At 44.9% G+C, this 23,137-nt stretch overlaps 1 protein-coding gene across 1 annotated transcript in view; it reads left to right on the forward strand.

The window, feature by feature from the left end:
* Positions 1–1,608: 1,608 nt before the first annotated feature.
* Positions 1,609–23,137, forward strand: part of LOC120035608 (putative adhesion G protein-coupled receptor E4P) — a 28,924-nt gene continuing 7,395 nt past the window's right edge. Inside the window, exons 1-6 of the mRNA XM_038982205.1 lie at positions 1,609–1,726; positions 13,290–13,400; positions 13,673–13,826; positions 14,116–14,235; positions 15,801–16,015; positions 18,547–18,732. Coding sequence (XP_038838133.1) covers positions 1,625–1,726; positions 13,290–13,400; positions 13,673–13,826; positions 14,116–14,235; positions 15,801–16,015; positions 18,547–18,732 — 888 coding nt within the window. The 5' untranslated portion in view covers positions 1,609–1,624. The remainder of the gene's footprint in view (positions 1,727–13,289; positions 13,401–13,672; positions 13,827–14,115; positions 14,236–15,800; positions 16,016–18,546; positions 18,733–23,137) is intronic.

Consider the following 23,137-nt stretch of genomic DNA (forward strand, 5'->3'; position numbering starts at 1 on the left):
GGTGGCAGCACACCTTTAGGGACAGATTACCACATAATCCCAGGTGGCAGCACATCTTTAGGGACAGATTACAGCATAAACCCAGGTGGCAGCACACCTTCAGGGACAGATTACCGCATAATCCCAGGTGGCAGCACATCTTTAGGGACAGATTACAGCATAAACCCAGGTGGCAGCACACCTTTAGGGACAGATTACCACATAATCCCAGGTGGCAGCACACCTTTAGGGACAGATTACAGCATAAACCCAGGTGGCAGCACACCTTCAGGGACAGATTACAGCATAAACCCAGGTGGCAGCACACCTTCAGGGACAGATTACTGCATAATCCCAGGTGGCAGCACACCTTTAGGGACATATTACAGCATAAACCCAGATGGTAGTGAACTTTTAGAGACAGATTACCTCGCAATCCCAGATGGCAGCACACATTTAGGGAGATATGGAGTGAATTTGGTAAATTCAGGAAAAGTAGGCACCACGAAGACATTCAAATATATGCAATGTGGAGAACAAGTGTTTTACTGGTGATTCTACCCATGGGCCTATAGGACAGTAGCCTACGGAATAGAGTGCCATTTGGGATGCAGAAATATAAAGAAGAAACTGTTTTGCATCCCAACGAGGTCCAGAGTACTGTGGTGTTGACAGGGATGGGATTGAAGCTAGTCCAAGGCTAGTACTTTTCAGATCTGGCTAGTAGAACATTTCCCAAACTAGCCTGTCTGTGACATTTTGTATTTTTAAATATTTCACGGCACATATTTTGGACCCGGGCTAATAATAATCTACCAGCCTGGCTGACAAGTGCCCAAAATTCGTAACTTCCATCCCTGGTTGTCGGCCTGTTCATTCAGATGAAGACCGTAGCAAACAGTTGTAAAGTGTTGCAAAACGTTTAGTAACAGAAAAGTTTTACTCCAAACGAAATTCACTTTGCAATGAAAATGAGAGTTCCTAAATCAGTCCCTGATTGGGGAAGAATACAAATAAATAGTGGAACTGGCTTTGAAGTCCAGAGTTCAATCTGAGGGCTTTAAACCATAAATTAGTGTGGTGTTGAGTAACAATCCCACATGGTTTTGTTGATAGGTTCCCTCTTGTTGGAACACTTCACACTGTGACATCAGAAAGAATACATTCTGCACCAATAACAGGCTTAGTATTACTAGTAGTTCTATATCCCATGGCGATCACTAATTTATATATTGGATCCCAAATGGCACCCTATTCCCTATAGTGAACATCTTTTGACTAATGGTGCTCTATATAGGGAATATGGTTTCATTTAGGAGGTACACATTGTCTTAAAAGAGCCTAAGCTTAAAGTGGTTGTCTGGTTAAATAACTTAAATAATAATATCTCTCTCTCTCTCTCTCTCTCTCTCTCTCTCTCTCTCTCTCTCTCTCTCTCTCTCTCTCTCTCTCTCTCTCTCTCTCTCTCTCTCTCTCTCTGTCTCTCTGTCTCTCTCTCTCTCTCTCCTCACAGGTCTTCATTTCATTGGACTGGGGAACCTAGAGGCCAGAGATTGCGGCCTGGGCTTCATATTCAAAACAAGAAAACAATGTGTTAATTCAGATGAGTGTAAGGAGTGGGACAGTGCCCCACCCTGTGGAAGTAATGCCACGTGTTACAACACACAGGAGAGCTTCTACTGTCAGTGTCTACCTGGGTTCAAATCCACAACGACTGTCAACTTCACCTTTTCTGGACAGTGTACTGGTGAGTATTTGTGTGTGTGTGTGTGTGTGTGTGTGTGTGTGTGTGTGTGTGTGTGTGTGTGTGTGTGTGTGTGTGTGTGTGTGTGTGTGTGTGTGTGTGTGTGTGTGTGTGTGTGTGGGGGGGATGCGAGGGTCTCAGTTCATGGTCATATATAAGTTAGGAAGTGCAGCTCAGTTTCCACCTCATTTTGTGGGCAGTGAGCACATAGCCTGTCTTCTCTTGAGAGCCAGGTCTGCCTACGGCAGCCTTTCTCAATAGCAAGGCTATGCTCACTGAGTCTGTACATAGTCAAAGATTTCCTTAAGTTTTGGTCAGTCACAGTGGTCAGGGATTCTGCCACTGTGTACTCTCTGTTGAGGGCCAGATAGCATTCTAGTGTAAACCTCGTGGAAATGGGTAGACCAAGGCACAGCGTGATTTGGGTTCATCATATTTTATTTAAATGTGAACCAGCAACAAAACAATAAAGAGAAACAAACAAACGAACGTACAGCCTTGTATGGCTCAAAAGCAACAATACAAAAACAAGATCCCTCAAACAACAGGTGGGAAAAGGCTACCTACATTTACATTTAAGTCATTTAGCAGACGCTCTTATCCAGAGCAACTTACAAATTGGAAAGTTCATACATATTCATCCTGGTCCCCCCGTGGGAATTGAACCCTGGTCCCCCCGTGGGAATTGATCCCACAACCCTGGCGTTGCAAGCGCCATGCTCTACCAACTGAGCCACACGGGACCACTACCTAAATATGATCCCTAATCAGAGACAACGATAAACAGCTGCCTCTGATTGGGAACCATACCAGGCCAACATAGAAATACAAAAACAAGACAACACATAGAAATAATAAACTAGAACACCCCCCAGTCACGCCCTGACCTACTCCACCATAGAAAATAAAGGATTTCTATGGTCAGGACGTGACATCTAGTTTGCGCAGTTTTTTTGTAAATTCTTTCCAATGTGTCAAGTAATTATCTTTTTGTTTTCTCATGATTTGGTTGGGTCTAATTGTGTTGCTGTCCTGGGTCTCTGTGGGGTCTGTTTGTGTTTGTGAACAGAGCCCCAGGACCAGCTTGCTAAGGGGGATCTTCTCCAGGTTAATTTCTCTGTAGGTGATGGCTTTGTTATGGAAGGTTTGGGAATCACTTCCTTTTAGGTAGTTGTAGAATTTAACGGCTCTTTTCTGGATTTTCATAATTAGCAGGTATCGGCCTAATTCTGATCTGCATGCATTATTTGGTGTTTTACGTTGTTTTACGTTACGTTTTACGTTGTACACTGATCCCAATACTACTTCCCCAAACAGAGGTCACTACCCTCACTGTCCCCAACTACTTCCACAAACAGAGGTCATTACCCTCACTGTTCTCAATACTACTGCCCCAAACAGAGGTTACTACCCTCACTGTTCCCAATACTACTTCCACAAACAGAGGTTACTACCCTCACTGTTCTCAATACTACTGCCCCAAACAGAGGTTACTACCCTCACTGTTCCCAATACTACTTCCACAAACAGAGGTTACTACCCTCACTGTTCCCAATACTACTTCCACAAACAGAGGTCACTACCCTCACTGTTCTCAATACTACTGCCCCAAACAGAGGTCACTACCCTCACTGATCCCCAACTACTTCCACAAACAGAGGTCACTACCCTCAATGTCCCCAACTACTTCCACAAACAGAGGTCACTACCCTCACTGTTCCCCAACTACTTCCACAAACAGAGGTCACTACCCTCACTGATCCCCAACTGCTTCCACAAACAGAGGTCATTACCCTCACTGATCCCCAACTACTGCCCCAAACAGAGGTCACTACCCTCACTGATCACCAACTACTTCCTCAAACAGAGGTCACTACCCTCACTGATCCCCAACTACTTCTACAAACAGAGGTCACTACCCTCACTGATCCCCAACTACTTCTACAAACAGAGGTCACTACCCTCACTGTTCCCCAACTACTGCCCCAAACAGAGGTCACTACCCTCACTTATCCCCAACTATTTCCACAAACAGAGGTCACTACCCTCACTGATCCCCAACTACTTCTACAAACAGAGGTCACTACCCTCACTGATCCCCAACTACTTCCACAAACAGAGGTCACTACCCTCACTGATCCCCAACTACTTCTACAAACAGAGGTCACTACCCTCACTGATCCCCAACTACTGCCCCAAACAGAGGTCACTACCCTCACTGAACACCAACTACTTCCTCAAACAGAGGTCACTACCCTCACTGATCCCCAACTACTTCCACAAACAGAGGTCACTACCCTCACTGTTCCCAATACTACTGCCCCAAACAGAGGTCACTACCCTCACTGATCCCCAACTACTTCTACAAACAGAGGTCACTACCCTCACTGATCCCCAACTACTTCCACAAACAGAGGTCACTACCCTCACTGATCCCCAACTACTTCCACAAACAGAGGTCACTACCCTCACTGTTCTCAATACTACTGCCCCAAACAGAGGTCACTACCCTCACTGATCCCCAACTACTTCCACAAACAGAGGTCACTACCCTCACTGTTCTCAATACTACTGCCCCAAACAGAGGTCACTACCCTCACTGATCACCAACTACTTCCACAAACAGAGGTCACTACCCTCACTGATCCCCAACTACTTCCACAAACAGAGGTCACTACCCTCACTGTTCTCAATACTACTGCCCCAAACAGAGGTCACTACCCTCACTGATCCCCAACTACTTCCACAAACAGAGGTCACTACCCTCACTGATCCCCAACTACTTCTACAAACAGAGGTCACTACCCTCACTGATCCCCAACTACTTCCACAAACAGAGGTTACTACCCTCACTGATCCCCAACTACTTCCCCAAACAGAGGTCACTACCCTCACTGATCACCAACTACTTCCTCAAACAGAGGTCACTACCCTCACTGATCACCAACTACTTCCTCAAACAGAGGTCACTACCCTCACTGATCCCCAACTACTTCTACAAACAGAGGTCACTACCCTCACTGTTCCCCAACTACTGCCACAAACAGAGGTCACTACCCTCACTGATCACCAACTACTTCCACAAACAGAGGTCACTACCCTCACTGATCCCCAACTACTTCCTCAAACAGAGGTCACTACCCTCATTGTTCTCAATACTACTGCCCCAAACAGAGGTTACTACCCTCACTGATCCCCAACTACTTCCACAAACAGAGGTCACTACCCTCATTGTTCTCAATACTACTGCCCCAAACAGAGGTCACTACCCTCACTTATCACCAACTTCTTCCACAAACAGAGGTTACTACCCTCACTGATCCCCAACTACTGCCCCAAACAGAGGTTACTACCCTCACTGATCCCCAACTACTTCCACAAACAGAGGTCACTACCCTCACTGATCCCCAACTACTTCCACAAACAGAGGTCACTACCCTCACTGTTCCCAATACTACTGCCCCAAACAGAGGTCACTACCCTCACTGTTCCCAATACTACTTCTACAAACAGAGGTTACTACCCTCACTGTTCTCAATACTACTGCCCCAAACAGAGGTTACTACCCTCACTGTTCCCAATACTACTTCCACAAACAGAGGTCACTACCCTCACTGTTCTCAATACTACTGCCCCAAACAGAGGTTACTACCCTCACTGTTCCCCAACTACTTCCACAAACAGAGGTTACTACCCTCACTGTTCCCAATACTACTTCCACAAACAGAGGTCACTGCCCTAACTGTTCCCCAACTACTTCCACAAACAGAGGTTACTACCCTCACTGTTCCCCAACTACTTCCACAAACAGAGGTTACTACCCTCACTGTTCCCAATACTACTTCCACAAACAGAGGTCACTGCCCTCACTGTTCCCCAACTACTTCCACAAACAGAGGTTACTACCCTCACTGATCCCCAACTACTTCCACAAACAGAGTTCACTACCCTCACTGTCCCCAACTACTTCCACAAACAGAGGTCACTACCCTCACTGATCCCCAACTACTTCTACAAACAGAGGTCACTACCCTCACTGATCCCCAACTACTTCCACAAACAGAGGTCACTACCCTCACTGATCCCCAACTACTTCCACAAACAGAGGTCACTACCCTCACTGATCCCCAACTACTTCCCCAAACAGAGGTCACTACCCTCACTGATCACCAACTACTTCCTCAAACAGAGGTCACTACCCTCACTGATCCCCAACTACTTCTACAAACAGAGGTCACTACCCTCACTGATCCCCAACTACTTCCCCAAACAGAGGTCACTACCCTCACTGATCCCCAACTACTTCCCCAAACAGAGGTCACTACCCTCACTGATCCCCAACTACTTCCACAAACAGAGGTCACTACCCTCACTGATCCCCAATTACTTCCACAAACAGAGGTCACTACCCTCACTGTTCTCAATACTACTGCCCCAAACAGAGGTTACTACCCTCACTGATCCCCAACTACTGCCCCAAACAGAGGTCACTACCCTCACTGATCCCCAACTACTTCCACAAACAGAGGTCACTACCCTCACTGATCCCCAACTACTTCCACAAACAGAGGTCACTACCCTCACTGATCCCCAACTACTTCCACAAACAGAGGTCACTACCCTCACTGTTCTCAATACTACTGCCCCAAACAGAGGTTACTACCCTCACTGATCCCCAACTACTGCCCCAAACAGAGGTCACTACCCTCACTGTTCCCCAACTACTTCCACAAACAGAGGTCACTACCCTCACTGATCCCCAACTACTTCTACAAACAGAGGTCACTACCCTCACTGATCCCCAACTACTTCTACAAACAGAGGTCACTACCCTCACTGATCCCCAACTACTTCTACAAACAAAGGTCACTACCCTCACTGATCACCAACTACTTCCACAAACAGAGGTTACTACCCTCACTGATCCCCAACTACTTCTACAAACAGAGGTCACTACCCTCACTGATCCCCAACTACTTCTACAAACAGAGGTCACTACCCTCACTGATCCCCAACTACTTCTACAAACAGAGGTCACTACCTTCACTGATCACCAACTACTTCCACAAACAGAGGTTACTACCCTCACTGATCCCCAACTACTTCTACAAACAGAGGTCACTACCCTCACTGATCCCCAACTACTTCCACAAACAGAGGTCACTACCCTCACTGATCCCCAACTACTTCTACAAACAGCGGTTACTACCCTCACTGATCCCCAACTACTTCCTCAAACAGAGGTCACTACCCTCACTGTTCCCAATACTACTGTCCCAAACAGAGGTCACTACCCTCACTGATCCCCAACTACTTCCACAAACAGAGGTCACTACCCTCACTGATCCCCAACTACTTCCACAAACAGAGGTCACTGCCCTCACTGTTCCCCAACTACTTCCACAAACAGAGGTCACTACCCTCACTGATCCCCAACTACTTCCACAAACAGAGGTCACTACCCTCACTGATCCCCAACTACTTCCACAAACAGAGGTCACTACCCTCACTGATCCCCAACTACTTCCACAAACAGAGGTCACTACCCTCACTGTTCCCCAACTACTTCCAGAAACAGAGGTCACTACCCTCACTGATCCCCAACTACTTCCACAAACAGAGGTCACTACCCTCACTGATCCCCAACTACTTCCACAAACAGAGGTCACTACCCTCACTGATCCCCAACTACTTCCACAAACAGAGGTCACTACCCTCACTGATCCCCAACTACTTCCACAAACAGAGGTCACTACCCTCACTGTTCCCCAACTACTTCCAGAAACAGAGGTCACTACCCTCACTGATCCCCAACTACTTCCACAAACAGAGGTCACTACCCTCACTGATCCCCAACTACTTCCACAAACAGAGGTCACTACCCTCACTGATCCCCAACTACTTCCACAAACAGAGGTCACTACCCTCACTGATCCCCAACTACTTCCACAAACAGAGGTCACTACCCTCACTGATCCCCAACTACTTCTACAAACAGAGGTCACTACCCTCACTGATCCCCAACTACTTCCACAAACAGAGGTCACTACCCTCACTGATCCCCAACTACTTCCACAAACAGAGGTCACTACCCTCACTGTTCCCCAACTACTTCCAGAAACAGAGGTCACTACCCTCACTGTTCCCCAACTACTTCCACAAACATAGGTCACTACCCTCACTGTTCCCAATACTACTGCCCCAAACAGAGGTCACTACCCTCACTGATCCCCAACTACTTCCACAAACAGAGGTTACTACCCTCACTGACCCCCAACTACTTCCACAAACAGAGGTCACTACCCTCACTGATCCCAATACTACTTCTACAAACAGAGGTCACTACCCTCACTGATCCCCAACTACTTCCACAAACAGAGGTCACTACCCTCACTGATCCCCAACTACTTCCACAAACAGAGGTCACTACCCTCACTGATCCCCAACTACTTCCACAAACAGAGGTCACTACCCTCACTGTTCCCCAACTACTTCCACAAACAGAGGTCACTGCCCTCACTGTTCCCAATACTACTGCCACAAACAGAGGTCACTACCCTCACTGATCCCCAACTACTTCCACAAACAGAGGTCACTGCCCTCACTGTTCCCCAACTACTTCCACAAACAGAGGTCACTACCCTCACTGATCCCCAACTACTTCCACAAACAGAGGTCACTACCCTCACTGTTCCCCAACTACTTCTACAAACAGAGGTTACTACCCTCACTGACCCCCAACTACTTCCACAAACAGAGGTCACTACCCTCACTGATCCCAATACTACTTCTACAAACAGAGGTCACTACCCTCACTGATCCCCAACTACTTCCACAAACAGAGGTTACTACCCTCACTGATCCCCAACTACTTCCACAAACAGAGGTCACTACCCTCACTGTTCCCCAACTACTTCCACAAACAGAGGTCACTACCCTCACTGTTCCCCAACTACTTCCACAAACAGAGGTCACTGCCCTCACTGTTCCCAATACTACTGCCACAAACAGAGGTCACTACCCTCACTGATCCCCAACTACTTCCACAAACAGAGGTCACTGCCCTCACTGTTCCCCAACTACTTCCACAAACAGAGGTCACTACCCTCACTGATCCCCAACTACTTCCACAAACAGAGGTCACTACCCTCACTGATCCCCAACTACTTCCACAAACAGAGGTCACTACCCTCACTGATCCCCAACTACTTCCACAAACAGAGGTCACTACCCTCACTGTTCCCCAACTACTTCCAGAAACAGAGGTCACTACCCTCACTGATCCCCAACTACTTCCACAAACAGAGGTCACTACCCTCACTGATCCCCAACTACTTCCACAAACAGAGGTCACTACCCTCACTGATCCCCAACTACTTCCACAAACAGAGGTCACTACCCTCACTGATCCCCAACTACTTCCACAAACAGAGGTCACTACCCTCACTGTTCCCCAACTACTTCCAGAAACAGAGGTCACTACCCTCACTGATCCCCAACTACTTCCACAAACAGAGGTCACTACCCTCACTGATCCCCAACTACTTCCACAAACAGAGGTCACTACCCTCACTGATCCCCAACTACTTCCACAAACAGAGGTCACTACCCTCACTGATCCCCAACTACTTCCACAAACAGAGGTCACTACCCTCACTGATCCCCAACTACTTCTACAAACAGAGGTCACTACCCTCACTGATCCCCAACTACTTCCACAAACAGAGGTCACTACCCTCACTGATCCCCAACTACTTCCACAAACAGAGGGCACTACCCTCACTGTTCCCCAACTACTTCCAGAAACAGAGGTCACTACCCTCACTGTTCCCCAACTACTTCCACAAACATAGGTCACTACCCTCACTGTTCCCAATACTACTGCCCCAAACAGAGGTCACTACCCTCACTGATCCCCAACTACTTCCACAAACAGAGGTTACTACCCTCACTGACCCCCAACTACTTCCACAAACAGAGGTCACTACCCTCACTGATCCCAATACTACTTCTACAAACAGAGGTCACTACCCTCACTGATCCCCAACTACTTCCACAAACAGAGGTCACTACCCTCACTGATCCCCAACTACTTCCACAAACAGAGGTCACTACCCTCACTGATCCCCAACTACTTCCACAAACAGAGGTCACTACCCTCACTGTTCCCCAACTACTTCCACAAACAGAGGTCACTGCCCTCACTGTTCCCAATACTACTGCCACAAACAGAGGTCACTACCCTCACTGATCCCCAACTACTTCCACAAACAGAGGTCACTGCCCTCACTGTTCCCCAACTACTTCCACAAACAGAGGTCACTACCCTCACTGATCCCCAACTACTTCCACAAACAGAGGTCACTACCCTCACTGTTCCCCAACTACTTCTACAAACAGAGGTCACTACCCTCACTGATCCCCAACTACTTCCCCAAACAGAGGTCACTACCCTCACTGATCCCCAACTACTTCCACAAACAGAGGTGACTGCTGTGCAAACTGCCCCATATGGACAGGTCTATGTTCAGTTACTGTGTAAGCCTAGATAATGATGATCAGTAAGGGACTATATAAACTGATCTGAGTGTGGTGCTTATATTACAGTTGGGACTCTGTTGCTGTAGAAACCGTTATTCCACTGGCAGCTTCCTCTTTCTAGTGTTGAGGCCCAAATGACACCCTATTCCCTGTATAGTGCACTACATTAGACCAGGGCCCTATTCCCTACATAGTGCACTACATTAGACCAGGGCCCTATTCCCTATATAGTGCACTACATTAGACCAGGGCCCATAGAGCACTATGTCATAGGCTGTCTTTTGGGATGCGTGCTAGGATGGTTACCATGGTAATATTTCGGCACTGGTGTGCTGTGGGTTTCTGGGTGTTTTAATCTCCACCTCAACTTCCTCTCTGTCTCATGTCTTCATTTGTATCTTAGTTAGTTGGTATCTGATGGTAAACATGGTTACCCATGGCAACAACTTGGATCTACTATGAACATGATAAGGATGTGACAGTTTTCATTTGTATGTGTTGAATTGTTGTGTTGTGGTGTTGTGGTGTTGTGTTGTTGTGTTGTTGTGTTGTGTTGTTGTGTTGTGTTGTTGTGTTGTGTTGTGTTGTTGTGTTGTTGTGTTGTGGTGTTGTGTTGTTGTGTTGTTGTGTTGTGTTGTTGTGTTGTTGTGTTGTGGTGTTGTGTTGTTGTGTTGTTGTGTTGTGGTGTTGTTGTGTTGTGTTGTTGTGTTGTTGTGTTGTGTTGTTGTGTTGTTGTGTTGTGTTGTGTTGTTGTGTTGTGGTGCAGATAACATGCACGTGTGATGGTTGTTAGTTCTCATTGTGTTGTGTTGTTCTGTGTCCTGTTGTGTTATGTTCTGTTGTGTTGTACTGTGTAGTTTCGATCCAGCTGTGATGGTTGTGTTTTGTAATATGTATGTACTGTGTAGTGTCGATCCAGGTGTGATGGTTGTGTTTTGTAATATGTATGTGCTGTGTAGTGTCGATCCAGGTGTGATGGTTGTGTTTTGTAATATGTATGTGCTGTGTAGTGTCGATCCTGGTGTGATGGTTGATTTTTGTAATATGTATGTGCTGTGTAGTGTCGATCCAGGTGTGATTGCAGTGTTTTGTAATATGTATGTGCTGTGTAGTGTCGATCCAGGTGTGATTGCAGTGTTTTGTAATATGTATGTGCTGTGTAGTGTCGATCCAGGTGTGATGGTTGTGTTTTGTAATATGTATGTGCTGTGTAGTGTCGATCCAGGTGTGATGGTTGTGTTTTGTAATATGTATGTGCTGTGTAGTGTCGATCCAGGTGTGATGGTTGTGTTTTGTAATATGTATGTGCTGTGTAGTGTCGATCCAGGTGTGATGGTTGTGTTTTGTAATATGTATGTGCTGTGTAGTGTCGATCCAGGTGTGATGGTTGTGTTTTGTAATATGTATGTGCTGTGTAGTGTCGATCCAGGTGTGATGGTTGTGTTTTGTAATATGTATGTGCTGTGTAGTGTCGATCCAGGTGTGATGGCAGTGTTTTGTGTTTTCTTCAGTACTGACCTGTGACCAGGTCAAAGCGGATCAGACTACTGGACAGGTGAGTGCTAAACCCAGACTCCTGATGTCACTTATAATGACTAATACTTTAGGATGACATTCATGGAATATGTCAGTGAGCAGTCAGTAAAATAACCAGAACATTTATAGAATATGGCAGTGAGCAGTCAGTAAAATAACCAGAACATTTATAGAATATGTCAGTGAGCAGTCAGTAAAATAACCAGAACATTATACAATATGTCAGTAAGCAGTCAGTAAAATAACCAGAACATTATAGAATACGGCAGTAAGCAGTCAGTAAAATAACCAGAACATTTATACAATATGGCAGTAAGCAGTCAGTAAAATAACCAGAACATTTATAGAATATGGCAGTAAGCAGTCAGTAAAATAACCAGAACATTATAGAATATGTCAGTAAGCAGTCAGTAAAATAACCAGAACATTATACAATATGTCAGTGAGCAGTCAGTAAAATAACCAGAACATTTATACAATATGTCAGTAAGCAGTCAGTAAAATAACCAGAACATTTATACAATATGTCAGTAAGCAGTCAGTAAAATAACCAGAACATTTATACAATATGTCAGTAAGCAGTCAGTAAAACAAGCAGAACATTATAGAATATGTCAGTAAGCAGTCAGTAAAATAACCAGAACATTATACAATATGTCAGTGAGCAGTCAGTAAAATAACCAGAACATTTATAGAATACGGCAGTGAGCAGTCAGTAAAATAACCAGAACATTTATAGAATATGTCAGTGAGCAGTCAGTAAAATAACCAGAACATTTATAGAATATGTCAGTAAGCAGTCAGTAAAATAACCAGAACATTATACAATATGTCAGTGAGCAGTCAGTAAAATAACCAGAACATTTATAGAATACGGCAGTGAGCAGTCAGTAAAATAACCAGAACATTATAGAATATGTCAGTAAGCAGTCAGTAAAATAACCAGAACATTATACAATATGTCAGTGAGCAGTCAGTAAAATAACCAGAACATTTATAGAATATGGCAGTGAGCAGTCAGTAAAATAACCAGAACATTATACAATATGTCAGTAAGCAGTCAGTAAAATAACCAGAACATTTATAGAATATGGCATGAAGCAGTCAGTAAAACAAGCAGAACATTATAGAATACGGCAGTGAGCAGTCAGTAAAATAACCAGAACATTTATACAATATGTCAGTAAGCAGTCAGTAAAATAACCAGAACATTTATACAATATGTCAGTGAGCAGTCAGAAAAATCTCTCTCTCTCTCTCTCTCTCTCTCTCTCTCTCTCTCTCTCTCTCTCTCTCTCTCTCTCTCTCTCTCTCTCTCTCTCTCTCGTTCTCTCTTTTTCTCTTTTTCTTTCTCTGTCTCTCTAATACCACTTTAGAAGCTGTTTTAATTAGTACTTTTAAGCGCTATCTTCTGGGACTACAATATATGTCAATATTTGTATATTTGTTTTTACCCACATGATGTCAATGAACTTCTCCTCTCTCTCAGACTGTCCCAGGGTTAGCTGGTCTCCTGTCTCTGATGAGGAAAAGCTGTCTGGCGTTTAGTAACTCTGGGGACTCAGGCGGAGAGAGACTGACTGGAGAGGTGTTACTGGAGGTTAAACACACACACACACACACACACACACACACACACACACACACACACACACACACACACACACACACACACACACACATACACACACACACACACACACACACACACACACACACACACACACACACACACACACACACACACACACACACACACACACACACACACACACACACACACACACACACACAGTGAAATCATGCATGCATATGAACATATACACCTCGTTCACTCACTTCCTGTTTCCTGTTTCTGCTTCCTGTGTGTAGAATGTCTTCACAGAGATAGACAGTCTCCTGTCTCAAGGTATCCTAAGCAACAGCCGGGAGGTGAGTGGGTTGCTAGGCGCCGTGGAGGACACCTTGATGCTCATTGGGCCACAGCTCAGAGACACCCACACCACCATGGAAACAGACCACACAGGTAACACACACACACACACACACACACACACACACACACACACACACACACACACACACACACACACACACACACACACACACACACACACACACACACACACACACACACACACACACAAACACACATACACACACACACACACACACACACACACACACACACACACACACACACACACACACACACACACACACACACACACACACACATGAACTTCCAGACACAAACTCACATTTACACACACACACACATCCTCCTTCACCTTTCTCCTCGTCCTTGTACACAGAGGCAGAGCTTGCAGTGAGGAGGGGACAGACTCCGCCCACTGGGCCAATCAGCCTGGCCAATGACAACGCTCGACTGGACACCAGCTGGGAGACAGCCACCGGCAACGGGACGTACCCAGGTAGGATACTCTTCATCATCATCATCATCATCATCATCATCATCATCATCTCTATAACTAAGTACTGTATCTTTTAGTACCAGTAACTTTCCAAAAACTCCCAGGTTGCCTAGAAATCCTGGTTTCCGCATTTCCTGCTTATTCAAATCAAATAAAGTAAAATTGTGTTTGTCACAGGCATCAAATGCAACAGCTATAGACCTTACTGTGAAATGCTTACAAGCCCTTAACCAACAATGCAGTTAAAAAAAAAAAAAGTGTGAAGTCAAAAAGAAAAATAAATATTAAATAGCAGCAGTAAAATAACAGTAGCGATGCTATATACAAGGGGTACCGGTACAGAGTCAATGTGTGGGGGGCACTGGTTAGTCGAGGTAATTGAGGTAATATGTACATGTAGGTAGAGTTATTAAAGTGACAATGCATAGATGATAACAAGAGAGTAGCAGCAGCGTAAAAAAGGGGGTGGGAGGGTAGCTATTTGACTAGGTGTTCAGGAGTCTTATAGCTTGGGGGGTAGAAGCTGTTTAGAAGCCTCTTGGACCTAGACCTGATGCCCCGGTACTGCTTGCCGTTCGGTAGCAGAGAGAACAGTCTGTGACAAGAGTGACTGGAGTCTTTGACAATTTGTAGGGCCTTCCTCTGACACCGCATGGTATAGAGCTCCTGGATGGCAAGAAGCTTGGCCCCAGTGATGTACTGGGCCATACGCATTACCCTCTGTAGTGTCTTGTGGTCGGAGGCCGAGCTGTTGCCATACCAGGCAGTGATGCAACCAGTCAGGATGCTCTCGACGGTGCAGCTGTATAACTTTTTGAGGATCTGAGGACCCATGCCAAATCTTTTCAGTCTCCTGAGAAGGAACTTGAAGCTCTCAACCTGCTCCACTACAGCCCTGTCGATGAGAATGGTGGTGTGTTCAGTCCTCCTTTTCCTGTAGTCCACAATCATCTCCTTTGTCTTGATCACGTTGAAGGAGAGGTTGTTATCCTGGCACCACACGGCCAGGTATCTGACCTACTCCCTATAGAATGTCTCCTCGTTGTCGGTGATCAGGCCTACCACTGTTCTGTCGTTGGCAAACTTAATGATGATGTTGGAGTCTTGCTTTGCCATGAGTCGTGGGTGAAAAGGGAGTACAAGAGAGGACTGATCACGCACCCCTGAGGGGCCCCCATGTTGAGGATCACCTGGGGGCGGCCTTTCACGAAGTCCAGGATCCAGATGCAGAGGGAGGTGTTTAGTGCCAGGGTCCTTAGCTTAGTGAAGAGCTTTGAGGGCACTATGGTGTTGAATTCTGAGCTGTAGTCAATGAATAGGTCCAATCCAGGTGGGAAAAGGCAGTGTGGAGTACAATAATGATTGTATCATCTGTGGATCTGTTGGGGCGGTATGCAAATTGGAGTGTAGGGTTTCTGGGATAATGGTGTTGATGTGAGCCATGACCAGCTTTTCAAAGCACCTCCTTATTCCAGGAATCTTCCAACCAGGAAACCTGAAAAACCTGGGAATTCTGGGAAAGCTACAAGACATTCTGGTAACTTGCTTCATTCTGTGCATCACAGGTTTCACTCTGGTTGGGTTGGTGTGTTACAAGACAGTGGAGAGATCTGTCAACAACTCCTTCCAGTACCTCACTGACACAGACAGAGACACAGCAAACACCACAGCATCAAAGCCTAGCTACCAGATCAGTTCCAAGGTTGTAACAGCTCTCGTCAGTAACCCAGCAACAGAACACCTCGCCCAGCCTGTCATCCTCACCTTCAAACATCTACAGGTATCATTTAATAATATAACATGTGCCATAGTGCTGATGTTAACATATCAAGAATGTAAATATTCTAGTATATCATAATCGTACAGCTACAGTTAGGACTTGCATTTTTCCACATACCGACGATGGTCTAACATACCGACGATGGCCTAACATACTGACGATGGCCTAACATACTGACGATGGCCTAACATACTGACGATGGCCTAACAGACTGACGATGGCCTAACATACTGACGATGGCCTAACATATTGACGATGTTCTAACATACCGACGATGGTCTAACATACCGACGATGGCCTAACATACTGACGATGGCCTAACATACCGACGATGGCCTAACATACTGACGATGGCCTAACATACTGACGATGGCCTAACATACTGACGATGGCCTAACATAATGACGATGGCCTAACAGACTGACGATGACCTAACAGACTGACGATGGCCTAACAGACTGACGATGGCCTAACATACTGACGATGGCCTAACATATTGACGATGTTCTAACATACCGACGATGGTCTAACATACCGACGATGGCCTAACATACTGACGATGGCCTAACATACCGACGATGGCCTAACATACTGACGATGGCCTAACATAATGACGATGGCCTAACATACTGACGATGGCCTAACATAATGACGATGGCCTAACATACTGACGATGGCCTAACATAATGACGATGGCCTAACATAATGACGATGGCCTAACATAATGACGATGGCCTAACATACTGACGATGGCCTAACATAATGACGATGGCCTAACATACTGACGCATGCTGATGATGGCCTAACATACCGACGATGACCTAACAGACTGACGATGGCCTAACATACTGACGATGACCTAACAGACTGATGATGGCCTAACATACTGACGATGACCTAGCAGACTGACGATGGCCTAACATACCGACGATGACCTAAAAGACTGACGATGGCCTAACATACTGACGATGACCTAACAGACTGACGATGGCCTAACATACTGACGATGGCCTAACAGACCGACGATGGCCTAACAGACTGAAGATGACCTAACAGACTGACGATGGCCTAACATACTGACGATGGCCTAACAGACCGACGATGGCCTAACAGACTGACGATGACCTAACAGACTGACGATGGCCTAACATACCGACGATGACCTAACAGACTGACGATGGCCTAACAGACTGACGATGGCCTAACATACTGACGATGACCTAACATACTGACGATGTTCTAACAGACTGACGATGGCCTAACATACTGACGATGGCCTAACATACTGACGATGGCCTAACATATTGACGATGGCCTAACATATTGACGATGGCCTAACATACTGACGATGGCCTAACATATTGACGATGGCCTAACATACTGACGATGGCCTAACATACTGACGATGGCCTAACATAATGACGATGGCCTAACATATTGACGATGGCCTAACATAATGACGATGGCCTAACATAATGACGATGGCCTAACAGACTGACGATGGCTTAACAGACTGACGATGGCTTAACAGACTGACGATGGCCTAACATACTGAGGATGGCCTAACATACTGACGATGGCTTAACATACTGACGATGGACTAACATACTGACGATGGCCTAACATAATGACGATGGCTTAACAGACTGACGATGGCCTAACATAATGACGATCGCCTAACAGACTGACGATGGCCTAACATACTGACGATGGCCTAACATAATGACGATGGCTTTACAGACTGACGATGGCCTAACATAATGACGATCGCCTAACATACTGACGATCGCCTAACATACTGACGATCGCCTAACATACCGACGATGGCCTAACAGACTGACGATGGCCTAATAGACTGACGATGGCCTAACATACTGACGATGGCCTAACAGACTGACGATGGCCTAACATACCGACCTTGGCCTAACAGACTGACGATGGCCTAATAGACTGACGATGGCCTATCAGACTGACGATGGCCTAACATAATGACGATGGCCTAACAGACTGACGATGGCCTAACATAATGACGATGGCCTAACATAATGACGATGGCCAAACAGAATGACGATGGCCTAACATAATGACGAAGGCCTAACATACTGACGATGCCATAAGTGAAGTAATCATTGACCTGGTGAAGAAACAGTTCTCTCAGAAGTGCTTAGCCAATGTCTCATCCTCCTCTTTCTCTCTGTTTCTCTGTCTGTCTGTCTGTCTGTCTGTCTGTCTGTCTGTCTGTCTGTCTGTCTGTCTGTCTGTCTGTCTGTCTGTCTGTCTGTCTGTCTGTCTGTCTGTCTGTCTGCCTGTCTGCCTGTCTGCCTGTCTGTCTGTCTGTCTGTCTGTCTGTCTGTCTGTCTGTCTGTCTGTCTGTCTGTCTGTCTTTCTCTCTCTCTCTCTCGCTCTCTCTCTCTCTCTGTTTCTCTGTCTCTCTCTCTCTCTGTCTCTCTGTTTCTCTGTCTGTCTCTCTCTCTCTCTCTCTCTGTCTCTCTCTGTCTCTCTCTGTCTCTCTCTCCCTCCCCCAACCCCAGGTGAGGGCGGAGTCAGCGGAGATGAACTATACCTGTGTGTTCTGGTCGGAGGGGCGTGTCCATGAAGAGGGAGGGGCGTGGTCAAGGCGTGGCTGTACCAAAGTCACGTCTAACGCTACACACACTGTGTGTTCCTGTACCCACCTTAGCAGCTTTGCTGTTCTCATGGCCCTCTACCCTGTAAAGGTACACACACACACACATTCACACACATATACACACACACACACATATACACACATACACACACACACACACACACACACACACACACACACACACACACACACACACACACACACACACACACACACACACACACACACACACACACACACACACACACACACACACACACACACACACTGGGTGATGTCAAGGTAATGCTCCTATGTTGTCAGTTGAGGAGGTTGAGTAATGAGTTAAAGGCTGTGTTGTTTTCAATCAATTGAAGATAGCTGAAGATGCTTAACAAAAACTGAGCTCTTTTTCTTAAATATTGCTGATGGGTCTTCAAACCAAACTAGCTAACAGGCTAATTCTCTCTTTCCCTTCCTCCCTGCATCTTGATGTTATAAAGTGGTGATTTTAGCATTTTAAAACTTCTTGTCAATAGGGGGGCGCTGTTTTCACTTTGGAAAAAATTGTTCCCAAATGAAATGGCCTCGTACTCTTTTCTAGATCATACAATATGCATATTATTATTACTATTGGATAGAAAACACTCAGAAGTTTCTAAAACTGTTTGAATTATGTCTGTGAGTAAAACAGAACTCATTTTGCAGCAAACTTCCATGCAGGAAGTGAAAAATCTGAAAACGAGGCTCTGTTTCAGGGCCTGCCTATTCAATTGCCTTATATTTATCGATATGCATGCACTTCATACTCCTTCCACTAGATGTCAACAGGCAGTGGAAGGTGGAATGGGATGTCTAGCTTGATCTGAGGTCGAACAAGAGCTTTTGGAGTGGCAGGTCAGGAATTTCCTTTGTCTACCAAGGCGCGCGAAGCACCTCGATATTGTCTTCTGATAAGCGTTCGGTATACACGGCGAATATCTCCGGCTCTGATTTGATTTGATACATGTGATAATAACATCGTAAAGTATGTTTTTTCAACCGAGTTTTATCAGATTATTCAACGTTTATTGGGACTTTTGGAGTTTTCCGTTCTTTGCGTCGAGAGAAAATGGGAACGTTATCAACATTGGCTAGCATTGTGGCGCGAATTCGACAGAAGAAAAGGACATTCTAAAACCAAACAACGATTTATTCTGGACCAAGGACTCCTTGTACAAGATTCTGATGGAAGCTCAGCAAAAGTAAGAACAATTTATGATGTTATTTCGTATTTCTGTGGAAAATGTTGATTCTTATTCTCCGCCGTTTTGGCGGGCGCTGTCTCGCAATAACGCAAGCTGTTTGTTATGGTAAAGTTATTTTTAAAAATCTAACACGGCGGTTGCATCAAGAACCAGTGTATCTTTCATTTGCCATACAACAAGTATTTTTATGTAAAGTTTATGATGAGTTCTTTGGTCAGATTAGGTGAGTGTCCAAAATAGCTTCGGACATTCTGGTGAATCGATGCTACATATTCACAATGTATAACCACGGTTTGCAGCTCTAAATATGCACATTTTCGAACAAAACATAAGTGTATTGTATAACTTGATGTTATAAGACTGTCATCTGATGAAGTTGGTCAAGGTTAGTGATTCATTTTATATCTTTTGCTGGTTTTTGCGATAGCTACCTTTTGCGGTGAATAAATGCATTTGTGTGTTTGGCTATTGTGGTAAGCTAATATAATTCTATATTGTGTTTTCGCTGTAAAACACTTTAAAAAATCGGAAATATTGGCTGGATTCACAAGATGTTTATCTTTTATTTGCTGTACACCATGTATTTTTCATAAATGTTTTATGATGAGTATTTAAGTATTTCACGTTGCTCTCTGTAATTATTCTGGCTGCTTCAGTGCTATTTGTGATGGTAGCTGCAATGTAAAACTATGATTTATACCTCAAATATGCACGTTTTTCGAACAAAACATGAATGTATTGTATAACATGTTATAAGACTGTCATCTGATGAAGTTGTTTCTTGGTTAGTGACTAATTATATCTCTATTTGGTCGGTTTTGTGATAGCTACCTATGCGGTAGAAACATGGTGAAAATATGCGGTTGAGTCTTTGGCTATTGTGGTTAGCTAATAGAAATACATATTGTGTTTTCGCTGTAAAACATTTTAAAAATCGGAAATAATGGCTGGATTCACAAGATGTTTATCTTTCATTTGCTGTATTGGACTTGTGATTTCATGAAAATTATATTATATGATATCCCTGTCCCGTTAGGCTAGGCTATGCTAGTCAGCTTTTTTGATGAGGAGGATCCCGGATCCGGGAGAGAGAAGTGGTGGTGGTGCAAACCCAAATAAATGTGGGATGCATGCCAGCAAAGCCACTACACAACACAACACTAGACAATACATGAATTGCAATATAACGGTGACAAACGGTGCCCACAAACTGATAGGGCCTACATAAAGCTGTCCCAACAGCAGAGTCCCAACAGCAGTCCCAACACCTTACCACTGCTACACCTGGCTATCAGCGGAGCCTTGTCTGGCAGCAAAACATTCAGCCTCATTTACTGCCTTTAAAAAAACATGGCTGATATGGCTGACTTGCTTAAACAAAAGTGGTTTCTACTGACAATTGAGATGTACAAACTATGTCATAAGGGGAAGAAAAGCAGATAAGAGGAAATACGTAATTTAGATTAAGACATTAATGAGCGAGCAAGCGACGACGGACGTGGTGAATATAACTATTTGTTCAGCAATTTTTAAATTTACATTGACAGAATTTAGAACATGGGCCATTCTTACAGTGTACTCCCTGTACAACAAGTCAGAAACATAGGATAAATGAAGGGGGCAGATTAACAGACAATGAAAGCTCTTACAATATTCAATGATTACATTTCTCTAAAACAGGTTATAGGCTACATGTGCACCACCAAGTCAGAAAAGTAGGCGAAATTAAGAGGTGAAAATTGACCAAATTATTAGGGCGAGGCACATTGAACGCCGTTTGGGAATTTGATGTCAAAAAAGAAACACGTCATATAACACAATTCTATTACAGAATGTTGTGTGTTCTGAATGTGTGTGTATGCCAAGCGACACCATTACTATCAGTAGCACTGTCAAAGCTGTACACAAAAAGTTATCAAACAAGCACACACCGGCTACGAATGATATGTTTACAGTCCCGCGTTGGTGAAAATAGACCAAATGATTAGGGTGAGGCACATGGGCTACTAACAGCTTACTACACAACGTACACTTAGTTTTAATTTCTTAGCTACAGTATACATGTCTCCCTGGCATCCTACATCATTTATGCAGCAGCATACAAGACATTTTTGGAGTCATCTTATGAAGGTGGCACGGCGGTCCTATGTGGGCAAATCTTGTCACCGAACTTTGCTGTCAAAGTCTGGCATTCTCTGGATGTATGCTGGGAACTCTGAAAAAAAACACACACATCCACTCCATTGAATAGAAGGCTAGGGGTTGAATGGTAAAAACACACACATCCACTCCATTGAATAGAAGGCTAGGGGTTGAATGGTAAAAACACACACAACCACTCCATTGAATAGAAGGCTAGGGGTTGAATGGTGAAAACACACAGCCACTCCATTAAATAGAAGGCTAGGGGTTGAATGGTAAAACACACACATCCACTCCATTGAAGAGAAGGCTAGGGGTTGAATGGTGAAAACACACAGCCACTCCATTAAATAGAAGGCTAGGGGTTGAATGGTGAAAACACACAGCCACTCCATTAAATAGAAGGCTAGGGGTTGAATGGTGAAAACACACACAGCCACTCCATTGAATAGAAGGCTAGGGGTTGAATGGTGAAAACACACAGCCACTCCATTGAATAGAAGGCTAGGGGTTGAATGGTAAAAACACACACATCCACTCCATTAAATAGAAGGCTAGGGGTTGAATGGTAAAAACACACAGCCACTCCATTAAATAGAAGGCTAGGGGTTGAATGGTGAAAACACACAGCCACTCCATTAAATAGAAGGCTAGGGGTTGAATGGTGAAAACACACACAGCCACTCCATTAAATAGAAGGCTAGGGGTTGATTGGGGAAAACACACACATCCACTCCATTGAATAGAAGGCTAGGGGTTGAATGGTGAAAACACACACAGCCACTCCATTAAATAGAAGGCTAGGGGTTGAATGGTGAAAACACACAGCCACTCCATTGAATAGAAGGCTAGGGGTTGAATGGTGAAAACACACAGCCACTCCATTGAATGGAAGGCTAGGGGTTGAATGGTGAAAACACACACATCCACTCCATTGAATAGAAGGCTAGGGGTTGAATGGTGAAAACACACAGCCACTCCATTGAATAGAAGGCTAGGGGTTGAATGGTGAAAACACACACAGCCACTCCATTAAATAGAAGGCTAGGGGTTGAATGGTGAAAACACACACAGCCACTCCATTGAATAGAAGGCTAGGGGTTGAATGGTGAAAACACACAGCCA

The sequence above is a fragment of the Salvelinus namaycush genome, unplaced genomic scaffold, assembly GCF_016432855.1.
Source record: "Salvelinus namaycush isolate Seneca unplaced genomic scaffold, SaNama_1.0 Scaffold107, whole genome shotgun sequence".
NCBI lineage: Eukaryota > Metazoa > Chordata > Actinopteri > Salmoniformes > Salmonidae > Salvelinus > Salvelinus namaycush.